This window comes from Saccoglossus kowalevskii, chromosome 16, assembly GCF_978046115.1.
Source record: "Saccoglossus kowalevskii chromosome 16, keSacKowa6.1, whole genome shotgun sequence".
Lineage (NCBI taxonomy): Eukaryota > Metazoa > Hemichordata > Enteropneusta > Harrimaniidae > Saccoglossus > Saccoglossus kowalevskii.
In genome coordinates, this window is record NC_140656.1 from 3,071,591 (window position 1) to 3,083,841 (window position 12,251).

At 31.7% G+C, this 12,251-nt stretch overlaps 2 protein-coding genes across 2 annotated transcripts in view; one reads left to right on the forward strand and one right to left on the reverse strand.

Annotated features, from left to right (window-relative positions):
- Window positions 1-190: 190 nt before the first annotated feature.
- Window positions 191-2,380, forward strand: LOC100374164 (protein CutA homolog). The gene is made up of 2 exons (XM_002733843.4): window positions 191-423; window positions 559-2,380. The coding sequence occupies exons 1-2, from the start codon at window positions 215-217 to the stop codon at window positions 812-814; spliced, it is 465 nt and encodes a 154-aa protein (XP_002733889.3). The 5' UTR covers window positions 191-214; the 3' UTR covers window positions 815-2,380.
- A 2,731-nt stretch (window positions 2,381-5,111) lies between these two features.
- Window positions 5,112-12,251, reverse strand: part of LOC102803538 (anaphase-promoting complex subunit 7-like) — a 46,414-nt gene continuing 39,274 nt past the window's right edge. Inside the window, exon 15 of the mRNA XM_085491603.1 lies at window positions 5,112-7,357. Within this exon, the coding sequence (XP_085347729.1) occupies window positions 7,343-7,357 (15 nt within the window). The 3' untranslated portion in view covers window positions 5,112-7,342. The remainder of the gene's footprint in view (window positions 7,358-12,251) is intronic.

Sequence of the window (12,251 nt, forward strand, 5' to 3'; positions counted from 1 at the left end):
CGTTGTTAAGTGAGTTGAACATTTGAAAACTGCTTATTCAATATATTATTTTCCCGGAACAAGTAAATTTATGTACAAAACATGCATTTGAGTTATATTTCAATGCCATTGAGGTAAAAATTATGTTTACCTTGACGAAAAAACAATACTTATAATCTGTCAGACAGCTTCACGGACGAACAACGTGGTATTGGTACATCACTGCTGTTACAACATGCTCAGCAGATCGTCTGCTGACCTTTCTTCAACCTTTTCTATGAAACACGCTGCAATTCTTGGCATCATTTGTCTGTCAATGTCATCAGTGTTTTGGACGGGTCGTAGAGTTTTATACGCTATGGCGTCGGCGTCCTATAATTCGGGACTTCACTCGGCAGCTTTTGTGACGTGTCCGGATCTAGATGTAGCCAAAAAACTAGCCAGGTGGGAATAGATATAAGCCACGCCCCCTCCTATCGCACTCAAGATTTCGACAGACTGCGTTGATATCACGCCTACCTGTATTTTTTCATTTTCTTAAATAAAAATATGGGACTCACATTGTCCTTTGTTTTGCAGGGGTTTGCTTGAAAAAGAGCTCGTTGCCTGTGTTAATGTTATTCCAGGGATAACGTCAATGTATAGGTGGGAAGGAAAAATTGAAGAAGATAACGAAGTGTTGCTGATGATCAAGACACGTACATCTAAAGTTCCTGATGTTTCTACCTATGTGAGAGAAAATCATCCTTTTGATACAGCCGAGGTGATTAGTATGCAGATTGATCAAGGAAATCCGCCGTATCTAAAATGGATTACAGACTCTGTCCCTGAATAACATTTCTCGGACACCCTTTGACCCATCTCGTTCAAACTTGGCATACAGACAATGTATGATGACCTACATATGCACGCCAATTTTCGATTCGATTAAATATGGCTTACTGGCAGCCATTTTCCCCTCAAATTTGCTAAATTTAAATGTGTCTGGAACTGTTACTCAGCGCTAAACAGGGTGATTTAAATCAAACTTTGTATGGTGATAATGCATATTGGGTTATAGGTGCATGTCACTTTTTTTTTGGAGATTCGGCCCAAGATGGTCGACTGTCGGCCATTTTCCCCCTTGTTTTCGTGCTGTTTCCTCCATAAAATATGGCTTGAATCAGTTCAAAGTTTGTACATAGGTAGTATACTGCCAGGGATTGAAATGTCGAAGTTGAAATTTACCTGCACTAACTTGTTGTTTTAAAGTTTTAATAAAATTTACGAGTTCTCGATTGATGCGATCACGAAAGAATTTGCTTTGTTTTAGTTGTCTTACAATATTTGTAGAACTTAATTTAGGCTTAGTGAATATAATGAGAAAATGTTGTGTTAATTTCTACATGCACAGTGTGCACATTATATTTTGAGTTTATTTGCACTAGCTAATAATCTATGTGCATAGTGCAGTGTGCACATTATATTTTGAGTTTACTTGCACTAGCTAATAATCTATGTGCATAGTGCAGTGTGCACCAGAGTATTTCGACCCCTGACTGCAAGGTAACACAACAACATGTTTTGTCTTGAGATTTGATCAAATTTGTTGAAATGGTGGCCATTTTGTCAAAAAACACTAGGCCTGTTTCAGTTCAAAGTTGAATACGGCATTTTCAATCAAACTATGTATGATGATCTAACATATTAGGTTACAGTGCAAGCCATATTTCTTTTGGAGATACTTGAACAACAATACCCGACTGGTGTTAGTGTTAAAAAACATTGATCTTTCATTTCTACATGTCACTTGAACATTTACATCAACTACAGCTAATACTGAACAGGAACTATGCAATGCTTGTATTTATTAGTTTGAATAAACTCTGAACGCAATCTTCTCAAACTTTCTAAGCTAATAGGTGCTAATGTAACCTGACTTTCAAAAGTTTGATTGTGTCTCTAGTTTGGCAGCCATATTGGATTGAAGTTAAACTGAAAGTGGTTATTTGACTTTTTGATGGCCGGGCAATCTGAATTTTTGTGGCATACTACAGCTCATCTGTAATAGATAATTTGATTTCTTCCAAACAGGAAGTAGGTTTTTTTACTGATGCCACATTTATCCAATTATTTTGAAATTTGCCATGTCATTTCTATTCAAACTTTCAAACAGTTAACAAATAATATTCGTATCAGTCGCATGGTTTGGTTGCCATCTTGGATATCTGTTGAAAATTGGCAACAGTTTGGGTTTCCTGAGAGTGAGTTAACGGATCAGCTACATATGTATCATGTGTGGATGAGAAAAATACTTGATCAGTCATGTGGTTTGGCAGCTATTTGGGGAATTTGTTTCACATAGCATGCATGTGCAAAGCTTCTTACAAGAAAAATAAAATAATTTTGATCAGTTACAGTATTATCGTTTTGCCGATGTATTTTGTACAGGTGTCTGTCAAAAATTAATGATTTGCTGAGACAAATATGAACTGCCTTATTATATTCATTGTGTGACTACTTTATTATATAAAAAGTAAAAAAAACACCCTCTATGAATAGCTATCATGTTGCAAGCTCTGCTTTGTAATGCAAATCTACTTAAATAGTCAGTTGGTGTTCAGTGGAGAGAGAAGTCAACAGTACTTTTTCCTCCTGAGAATCTACATCTTCAAACACTGCAATCTTTGTTTTTAAAGTGCATTTTTCATTCTGTTTTAATAGTTGAAACAAATTTCTGTGAATTTTCATTTGTCGAATGAATTGTTTGTCAAAGACAGAATACCTATTTTTGAGTACAACTTTCTTTTCAAAATGTGGATGAAGAGTTTTGATTTTTATGTACTTTTATGTATTGTTTTTGATTTGATAACTTTGGACTAAACACATTTTCTATTAACTTCAGATCTTGATCAAAGTTTGGCACCCAATTCATAGGAGTGCTTATATTGATTTTCTGAAATCCTGTTTTCTGTAAATATTTTAGGTTTGCAAATGTGTATCAGACTATGCAAAAACTCTCCATGAGTTGGTTTTGAAACCCAGTATAGCATTCCCATGGGATTTGGGAGATACATTACCAAGGATATTATTACTAGATAAATGATTTGCTTCATTGAACACATACAACAATGCGATCAATGACATTGAATGTGTATCACCAGTGATCAGTCAAGTAGAAATAGTCAAAATATTTTATCAGATTTTCTCAATTTTTGCATGATATTTTCATACAGGACATCTGTTGTTCAAACTCAGGGAAGACTTTATAATGATTGCTAAGTTGACCAAGTTTGATGGAGTTTGTAATAGAATTAGTAAAGTTATTATGCACACAAATAACAATTATTAACAACCACGACGACAATGCCAGAGAGAAATTTTTTACGTAATATACCTTTCCCTTCCATCTTTGATGTTACGGGCAAGGTAAAAATTATGGTTCCTTGTAGTTAGGCTTCCACATTAGATTACCAAAAATCTATTTCTTACAAACTGATCAATCACAGGGGTTTTTCTAGAAAAAATGAACAAGAGGGAGCACACAGCCAAGGGAGCGGAGCGACCAAGCAAGGGGATAGGTGTGGAAGGGCGGATCGACCTGGAAACGTCATATCAGGTTTCTGTGCCATTTTAATGGTGTATTTATCGCCACTGAAATATTTTTCGAGTAATTTTAGTGTATTTGATATCCAGACACATTGTCAGCTGGTATTGCTTGGAAGTTTCCACAGAGAAAAATATATTTGAGAAAGATTTTCTGTTGTAGGGCAGCTTGAAAGTGCGCGGCTCAAGAAATATATTTTTATGACTTGAAAGTTCGATCGTCAATTTGGTAAGAAAGCGACAGCCGAAAGTATCAGGGCGCTGCACCCCTGTTTAGAAAAAACCCTGAACAAAATGATCTCACATTTAAGTTTGTAGTATATATATCAACAAAGCATTTACATTTGTATTTTGAATTGAATACACACAGAAAGTACACAAACCGAAATCACGCCCTCAGTGGTGAATTCAAGAAAACATGTACCGAGTTATACTAGTATGACATGACGATGAAGGGAAGTGCAGCTACAATGTAGATGTAGTCAGTTGCTGTAGTAATGAATGCAAACCGTTGTCAGCGACGCACAATAATGTGCTGCTGCAACTGTTGTTTTTTTTGCAATGCTAAATCAACGTGAATAAATGTTTTTGGAATCTTCTTTGCCGTTTATGTGTACGATGACTTGCAATAATACCATAATGGCAAATGGATATAATTTCAATATAGCAATTATTATCATTATTATCATCATCATCATAACATGAACGCAACTCTGTAATCCCTCGGCAAACGCAGAGGATTAAAAATGTCAACATCCATATATAAAATTTAATGGTGTATTAACCCCATGATCACAGGCAAGTATATTATTACATTGTCATTAGTGTCTTCTTACAAATGACTAATTTAAATCTGAATCAGACTGTTAAAAGACCATCGTTGGAGTGATCCACTCACCTGGACATGTAAATATGAATGTCGCCCAGATTTGAAAAATTAAAGCGAGTGAGTAACCTGCACATGAGGCAGATGGCAATAGCGCATCGTCATTTACAAAGAAGCGTTTACCCATGAGCCTTTGCATTCTTAGCTTCATTGTTATTGTTGGTTGGGACGCAATTCCTGTGCCTATGCAGGTGACAAGCCCACCGCTTTAAATATGCCATGAGTTTGTAATAAAATATGCACTTATTTGGTCGTAGGATGCACTTTTGTGCTGAACATCTGCTAAATGACAATCCTAACCTCCAATGCCATTACTTCTTCACTGACTGTTGGGTATTTTCATCTCAGATATTTTTTTTTTTTTATAACAGTAATTGCATATATTTTGTATTCACATGGGAGTATTGTGGAATTTAACTTCAAACTCAAATTTCAAACTGCGCCCTCTGTTTCAAAATCTGCTGAGAAATAAATCAAGTAAAATGAACAATTCATATATTGAGTATACATTAAAACAACGATTACAGGGGCCTTATATTGGGATTTTGATAACAATTATTGTGGCTCTTTTTTGTATGTGTGCTCTATTTGCAATACAAGTATATGCCATTAGCAATATGATGCAGCAGTGCTGTGGATATGTAACATAAAATATAACATGTTTTAATTTCAGTACAAATTTATTATTCACTATATACAATAAAGATAAAAGTTACAAATAGTTATCATTGTTATTTAATACTTACATGGGAGAAATAAAAAAGTTAACTTCAAGATAAGAGTTGATGTGAAAAGGTGAAAACACTGCAAACATTTGAATGCCTTGCCTCATGAGAATGTCATTTTATCTCATAACAAAGAAATACAGTAAACACATTCATTATTCACTGTTTTTTAATTTTTCTATTTTCCTTGATATTTTTGTAAGTAAAATTTGCTAAATTAAATCCATGTGAGCATGTAGGACAATGATAGAACTCATTGTTTCCCTGCCAAGTTCTTGAACTTAAGACTTAGTGAAATTGATCAAAATAGTGAAATGCCAGTAAAAATAAATAGTTTTACAGTAGTTATTAAATGTACATGTAGTTTAGTAGCTGATGGATTTACATAACATCTAACAAAATTTGTTGGTGAATTGAAGATGCACCTAAATAGACTGAAATGAGACTTTTCTCTGATTACAATATGATGTCAGTAAAAGCTATCTTTCTACCATCTAAGGTTTTTTCAATCTGATTAAAATCTGATGTAGTGTACGGGCTTTAATTATTTTGGCTATAAACTTATTTTAATTTTATTTTATATTACTTTTGTTATTAATGCCCTTTTATCTCATTATTTTACTTTGATTTTGATTTTGTGATTTTTTTTAATTCCGCCCTACCTACATCTGATCCGACGCCTATGTAACGAGATTTCAACGAGACCCACTATCGTCGATTTTAGTCAACGAATCACATACCTCCTTCTATAGCGCACATGATGACGTCACCGGATGGCAAACACACTCAAATAAAATAAAATGGCGGATTATACCGACGTTAGCGACCATGAATAACACGGCTTTTCGGTAAGTTTATCATTGTCAAATGCAACGAAAGTCATTTTTATGTTAATATTGTGACTCGAATGGTTCGACTTAGTTCCGCATAGTTATTCTGGGAGTGTTGATTTTGTTTCCACCGGTTCGACCGAACACCAGTGTCTTTTTCCAGTCGCCTGCCCTGGAGACGGGTGATGTTTTGTTGACGATCAGGCCAAAATCGTCTACGGCATTGAAGATGTAAATATTCATCAAATTGTATCAACATTTTGTACATTATACAATAACTCTTTATTAAAGTAATTGAGCTAATTTGGACTGGAATAAAATATTTTTTATTTGGAACACATCGCAATTGATCAGGAAATATTTGTTTGCTCCAATTTTCTGCGTCGATGCCGTGGGCCGGTGACCGTTATACAATTTAAAATCAGTTTGCATTGTTTACTATAGCTGTTTACAGTGTTCTAATCATTACGATTTACTTATTTTTTTGCTTCCATTCTAGATAATTATGCTCAGTGATGTAAAATTGAAGCGATGACTGAATGAACGAACCTTGGCTGGCGAAGATGTATCTGGAAGTGTACATATTTGTTGGAAGTGAAAAAAATATTCAATGTAATGACAAAAATTGTAAAGTGCTGTGGAATTTCTTTTGCAAATAAAAATATACTAGCAATTTTCTATTAATGGTTTATTCAAGTGGGCAAAATATAATGTACAGAAAGATTGCCCGTATACACTGAAAAGTAAGCAACCGACAGCCTGTATAAAAGGGGGGCTGTGATTGGCTGTTACTTACGCGAGATTTGAACGGGACCTACATAGGCGTCGGATCAGATGTAGGTAGGGCGGAATTAAAAAAAAAAAAAATCTCAAAATCAAAGTAAAATAAAAGGGCATTAATAACAAATATAATAAAAAATAAAATTAAAATAAGTTTATAGCCAAAATAATTAAAGCCTGTACACTACATCAGATTTTAATCAGATTGAGGTTTTTTGACCTTCATTAAACCCCATCTCTCATCTCCTCTAGTTTATCCAGTATCATTACTTATTCAAGCATGAATGACAGTTATATGAAAAAAATAACAGATTCAAAGTAGCCCAAGTTATGTTTTTTTTCATTCTTGGAACATTCCAGAAATAATTCTATTTCTATAATTTCATTCTATTTTCAGCTTTTAGGTTGCAAATTCAAGTATCTGGTAGTTTGTGAATGTCATACTGTACACTCTTGATAAGCAATAAAATGAGCTGGTCTGTGAACACCATAGATATTTCTGCTATGCCCCTTGTGAATGGTTCATATGGCAGTGTTGGTTGATAGCAGTACTCTTCTTAATTAAACCATGGCTAAGGGACAAATCAAAAGAATTATTAGCTGTAGTTTACCAGTGTGCCCTTAATGACTGACTTTGTAGGGATCATAAAGTCAAACTCAAATCCCTAAAATCATGTTGAGTCTGCTTGTTGACTGCTGAACAGGTTAGTCTTGCATGTGACTGTATGAGGCACAAACACAAATGTGGCCCTTGAATTACTTCATATTTACATTTTTTTTGTTCATAAAATGTGTACTATGAAATACTTTATTTTAGCTCGAATTAATTATCACCGAAAAGACATTTTAGGTGCTTTGTATGGAATTTAATTTCACTGGTTTTTAACGAGTTTAATGTAAAATATTTTCACTGAATCATAGCGAAAATTAATTCGAAGCGAAAATAAAGTATTTTACAGTATTTCATTTTACCAAATTACAATGTTCATAACAGTAGTAAGATTATTTCAAAATTACTATATGTAATGCACTGTTTTCTGTTACATCAATGATGCACCACTGAATAACTAATTGCGTCATAGAAAATATTTGTGCAACAGTGCAGTTATACTAATGTCAGTTATTAGTATAGAATAAAACCTGGAAGTTTATAAATAATTAATATAATTATTTCTAGATTAAACAAATGGGGATCTTCACAACAAGAATGATAATGGCCACAAGTCAGTGTCAATAAGATTCAAAAGCCATCTGTTTAGTCAAAACCTAAGCAGTTAACCAATTGGCTAGTGAGTTTGTAAATTGGCTGCCCCAATACTTCTGAGACTTGTCGTAAGCCACATTTTCAGAAATATCTTGAAAGATGTACATTCAATATTTTATCCTGACACATAATGTCCAAGTTTAAAAATGTTCGGATACCCCAGGTAGTAACATTTTGAGTTGTTACAACTACAAAAGATTTGTTAACAACGACAATAACAACAACATAGACTGAAATCAGAATAAAACTAACCAAATATTAATACCACTTTTAAACACTTAATTTGTTACCTGTATTTGAACACATTAATTCAGGGTGATACAGCTTTTTCTGCATGATTGGAGAATGTGTTATATAATCTCCCTTGGCTACTTCACAGTAATTTCTCATACAAATTAAAAATCAGAATTAAAAGTTGATGTTATATAATCTCCCTTGGCTATTTCACAGTAATTTCTCATACAAATTAAAAATCAGAATTAAAAGTTGATGTTATATAATCTCCCTTGGCTATTTCACAGTAATTTCTCATACAAATTAAAAATCAGAATTAAAAGTTGATGTTATATAATCTCCCTTGGCTATTTCACAGTAATTTCTCATACAAATTAAAAATCAGAATTAAAAGTTGATGTTATATAATCTCCCTTGGCTATTTCACAGTAATTTCTCATACAAATTAAAAATCAGAATTAAAAGTTGATGTTATATAATCTCCCTTGGCTATTTCACAGTAATTTCTCATACAAATTAAAAATCAGAATTAAAAGTTGATGTTATATAATCTCCCTTGGCTATTTCACAGTAATTTCTCATACAAATTAAAAATCAGAATTAAAAGTTGATGTTATATAATCTCCCTTGGCTATTTCACAGTAATTTCTCATACAAATTAAAAATCAGAATTAAAAGTTGATGTTATATAATCTCCCTTGGCTATTTCACAGTAATTTCTCATACAAATTAAAAATCAGAATTAAAAGTTGATGTTATATAATCTCCCTTGGCTATTTCACAGTAATTTCTCATACAAATTAAAAATCAGAATTAAAAGTTGATGTTATATAATCTCCCTTGGCTATTTCACAGTAATTTCTCATACAAATTAAAAATCAGAATTAAAAGTTGATGTTATATAATCTCCCTTGGCTATTTCACAGTAATTTCTCATACAAATTAAAAATCAGAATTAAAAGTTGATGTTATATAATCTCCCTTGGCTATTTCACAGTAATTTCTCATACAAATTAAAAATCAGAATTAAAAGTTGATGTTATATAATCTCCCTTGGCTATTTCACAGTAATTTCTCATACAAATTAAAAATCAGAATTAAAAGTTGATGTTATATAATCTCCCTTGGCTACTTCACAGTAATTTCTCATCCAAATTAAAAATCAGAATTAAAAGTTGATGTTATATAATCTCCCTTGGCTACTTCACAGTAATTTCTCATCCAAATTAAAAATCAGAATTAAAAGTTGATGTTATATAATCTCCCTTGGCTATTTCACAGTAATTTCTCATACAAATTAAAAACCAGAATTAACAGTTGATGTTATATAATCTCCCTTGGCTACTTCACAGTAATTTCTCATCCAAATTAAAAATCAGAATTAAAAGTTGATGTTATATAATCTCCCTTGGCTATTTCACAGTAATTTCTCATACAAATTAAAAATCAGAATTCAAAGTTGATGTTATATAATCTCCCTTGGCTAATTCACTGTAATTTCTCATACAAATTAAAAATCAGAATTAAAAGTTGATGTTATATAATCTCCCTTGGATAATTCACAGTAATTTCTCATACAAATTAAAAATCAGAATTAAAAGTTGGTTATATATAATATCCCTTGGCTACTTCACGGTAATTTCTCATCCAAATTAAAAATCAGAATTAAAAGTTGATGTTATATAATCTCTCTTGGCGACCTCACAGTAATTTCTCATACAAATTAAAAATCAGAATTAAAAGTTGATGTTATATAATCTCCCTTGGCTACTTCACAGTAATTTCTCATACAAATTAAAAATCAGAATTAAAAGTTGATGTTATATAATCCCCCTTGGCTATTTCACAGTAATTTCTCATACAAATTAAAAATCAGAATTAAAAGTTGATGTTATATAATCTCCCTTGGCTATTTCACAGTAATTTCTCATACAAATTAAAAATCAGAATTAAAAGTTGATGTTATATAATCTCCCTTGGCTATTTCACAGTAATTTCTCATACAAATTAAAAATCAGAATTAAAAGTTGATGTTATATAATCTCCCTTGGCTATTTCACAGTAATTTCTCATACAAATTAAAAATCAGAATTAAAAGTTGATGTTATATAATCTCCCTTGGCTATTTCACAGTAATTTCTCATACAAATTAAAAATCAGAATTAAAAGTTGATGTTATATAATCTCCCTTGGCTATTTCACAGTAATTTCTCATACAAATTAAAAATCAGAATTCAAAGTTGATGTTATATAATCTCCCTTGGCTACTTCACAGTAATTTCTCATCCAAATTAAAAATCAGAATTAAAAGTTGATGTTATATAATCTCCCTTGGCTACTTCACAGTAATTTCTCATACAAATTAAAAATCAGAATTCAAAGTTGATGTTATATAATCTCCCTTGGCTACTTCACAGTAATTTCTCATCCAAATTAAAAATCAGAATTAAAAGTTGATGTTATATAATCTCCTTTGGCGACCTCACAGTTATTTCTCATACAAATTAAAAATCAGAATTCAAAGTTGATGTTATATAATCTCTCTTGGCGACCTCACAGTAATTTCTCATACAAATTAAAAATCAGAATTCAAAGTTGATGTTATATAATCTGTCTTGAATATTTCACAGTAATTTCTCATACAAATTAAAAACCAGAATTAAAAGTCGATGTTATATAATCTCCCTTGGCTATTTCACAGTAATTTCTCATACAAATTAAAAACCAGAATTAAAAGTTGATGTTATATAATCTCCCTTGGTTACTTCACAGTAATTTCTCATACAAATTAAAAATCAGAATTCAAAGTTGATGTTATATAATCTCCCTTGGCTACTTCACAGTAATTTCTCATCCAAATTAAAAATCAGAATTAAAAGTCGATGTTATATAATCTCCCTTGGCTATTTCACAGTAATTTCTCATACAAATTAAAAACCAGAATTAAAAGTTGATGTTATATAATCTCCCTTGGTTACTTCACAGTAATTTCTCATACAAATTAAAAATCAGAATTCAAAGTTGATGTTATATAATCTCCCTTGGCTAATTCACTGTAATTTCTCATACAAATTAAAAATCAGAATTAAAAGTTGATGTTATATAATCTCCCTTGGCTACTTCACGGTAATTTCTCATCCAAATTAAAAATCAGAATTAAAAGTTGATGTTATATAATCTCTCTTGGCGACCTCACAGTAATTTCTCATACAAATTAAAAATCAGAATTAAAAGTTGATGTTATATAATCTCCCTTGGCTACTTCACAGTAATTTCTCATACAAATTAAAAATCAGAATTAAAAGTTGATGTTATATAATCTCCCTTGGCTATTTCACAGTAATTTCTCATACAAATTAAAAATCAGAATTAAAAGTTGATGATATATAATCTCCCTTGGCTATTTCACAGTAATTTCTCATACAAATTAAAAATCAGAATTAAAAGTTGATGTTATATAATCTCCCTTGGCTATTTCACAGTAATTTCTCATACAAATTAAAAATCAGAATTAAAAGTTGATGTTATATAATCTCCCTTGGCTATTTCACAGTAATTTCTCATACAAATTAAAAATCAGAATTAAAAGTTGATGTTATATAATCTCCCTTGGCTATTTCACAGTAATTTCTCATACAAATTAAAAATCAGAATTAAAAGTTGATGTTATATAATCTCCCTTGGCTATTTCACAGTAATTTCTCATACAAATTAAAAATCAGAATTAAAAGTTGATGTTATATAATCTCCCTTGGCTATTTCACAGTAATTTCTCATCCAAATTAAAAATCAGAATTAAAAGTTGATGTTATATAATCTCCCTTGGCTACTTCACAGTAATTTCTCATCCAAATTAAAAATCAGAATTAAAAGTTGATGTTATATAATCTCCCTTGGCTATTTCACAGTAATTTCTCATACAAATTAAAAACCAGAATTAACAGTTGATGTTATATAATCTCCCTTGG

What these genes read in the sequence shown, in the direction of transcription:
- LOC100374164 (XM_002733843.4), top strand. Translation starts at nt 215, where the DNA reads ATGCTCAGCAGATCGTCTGCTGACCTTTCTTCAACCTTTTCTATGAAA. An exon ending in GTAGCCAAAAAACTAGCCAG is followed by an intron (nt 424 to 558) that starts GTGGGAATAGAT and finishes TTTGTTTTGCAG; the next exon opens with GGGTTTGCTTGAAAAAGAGC.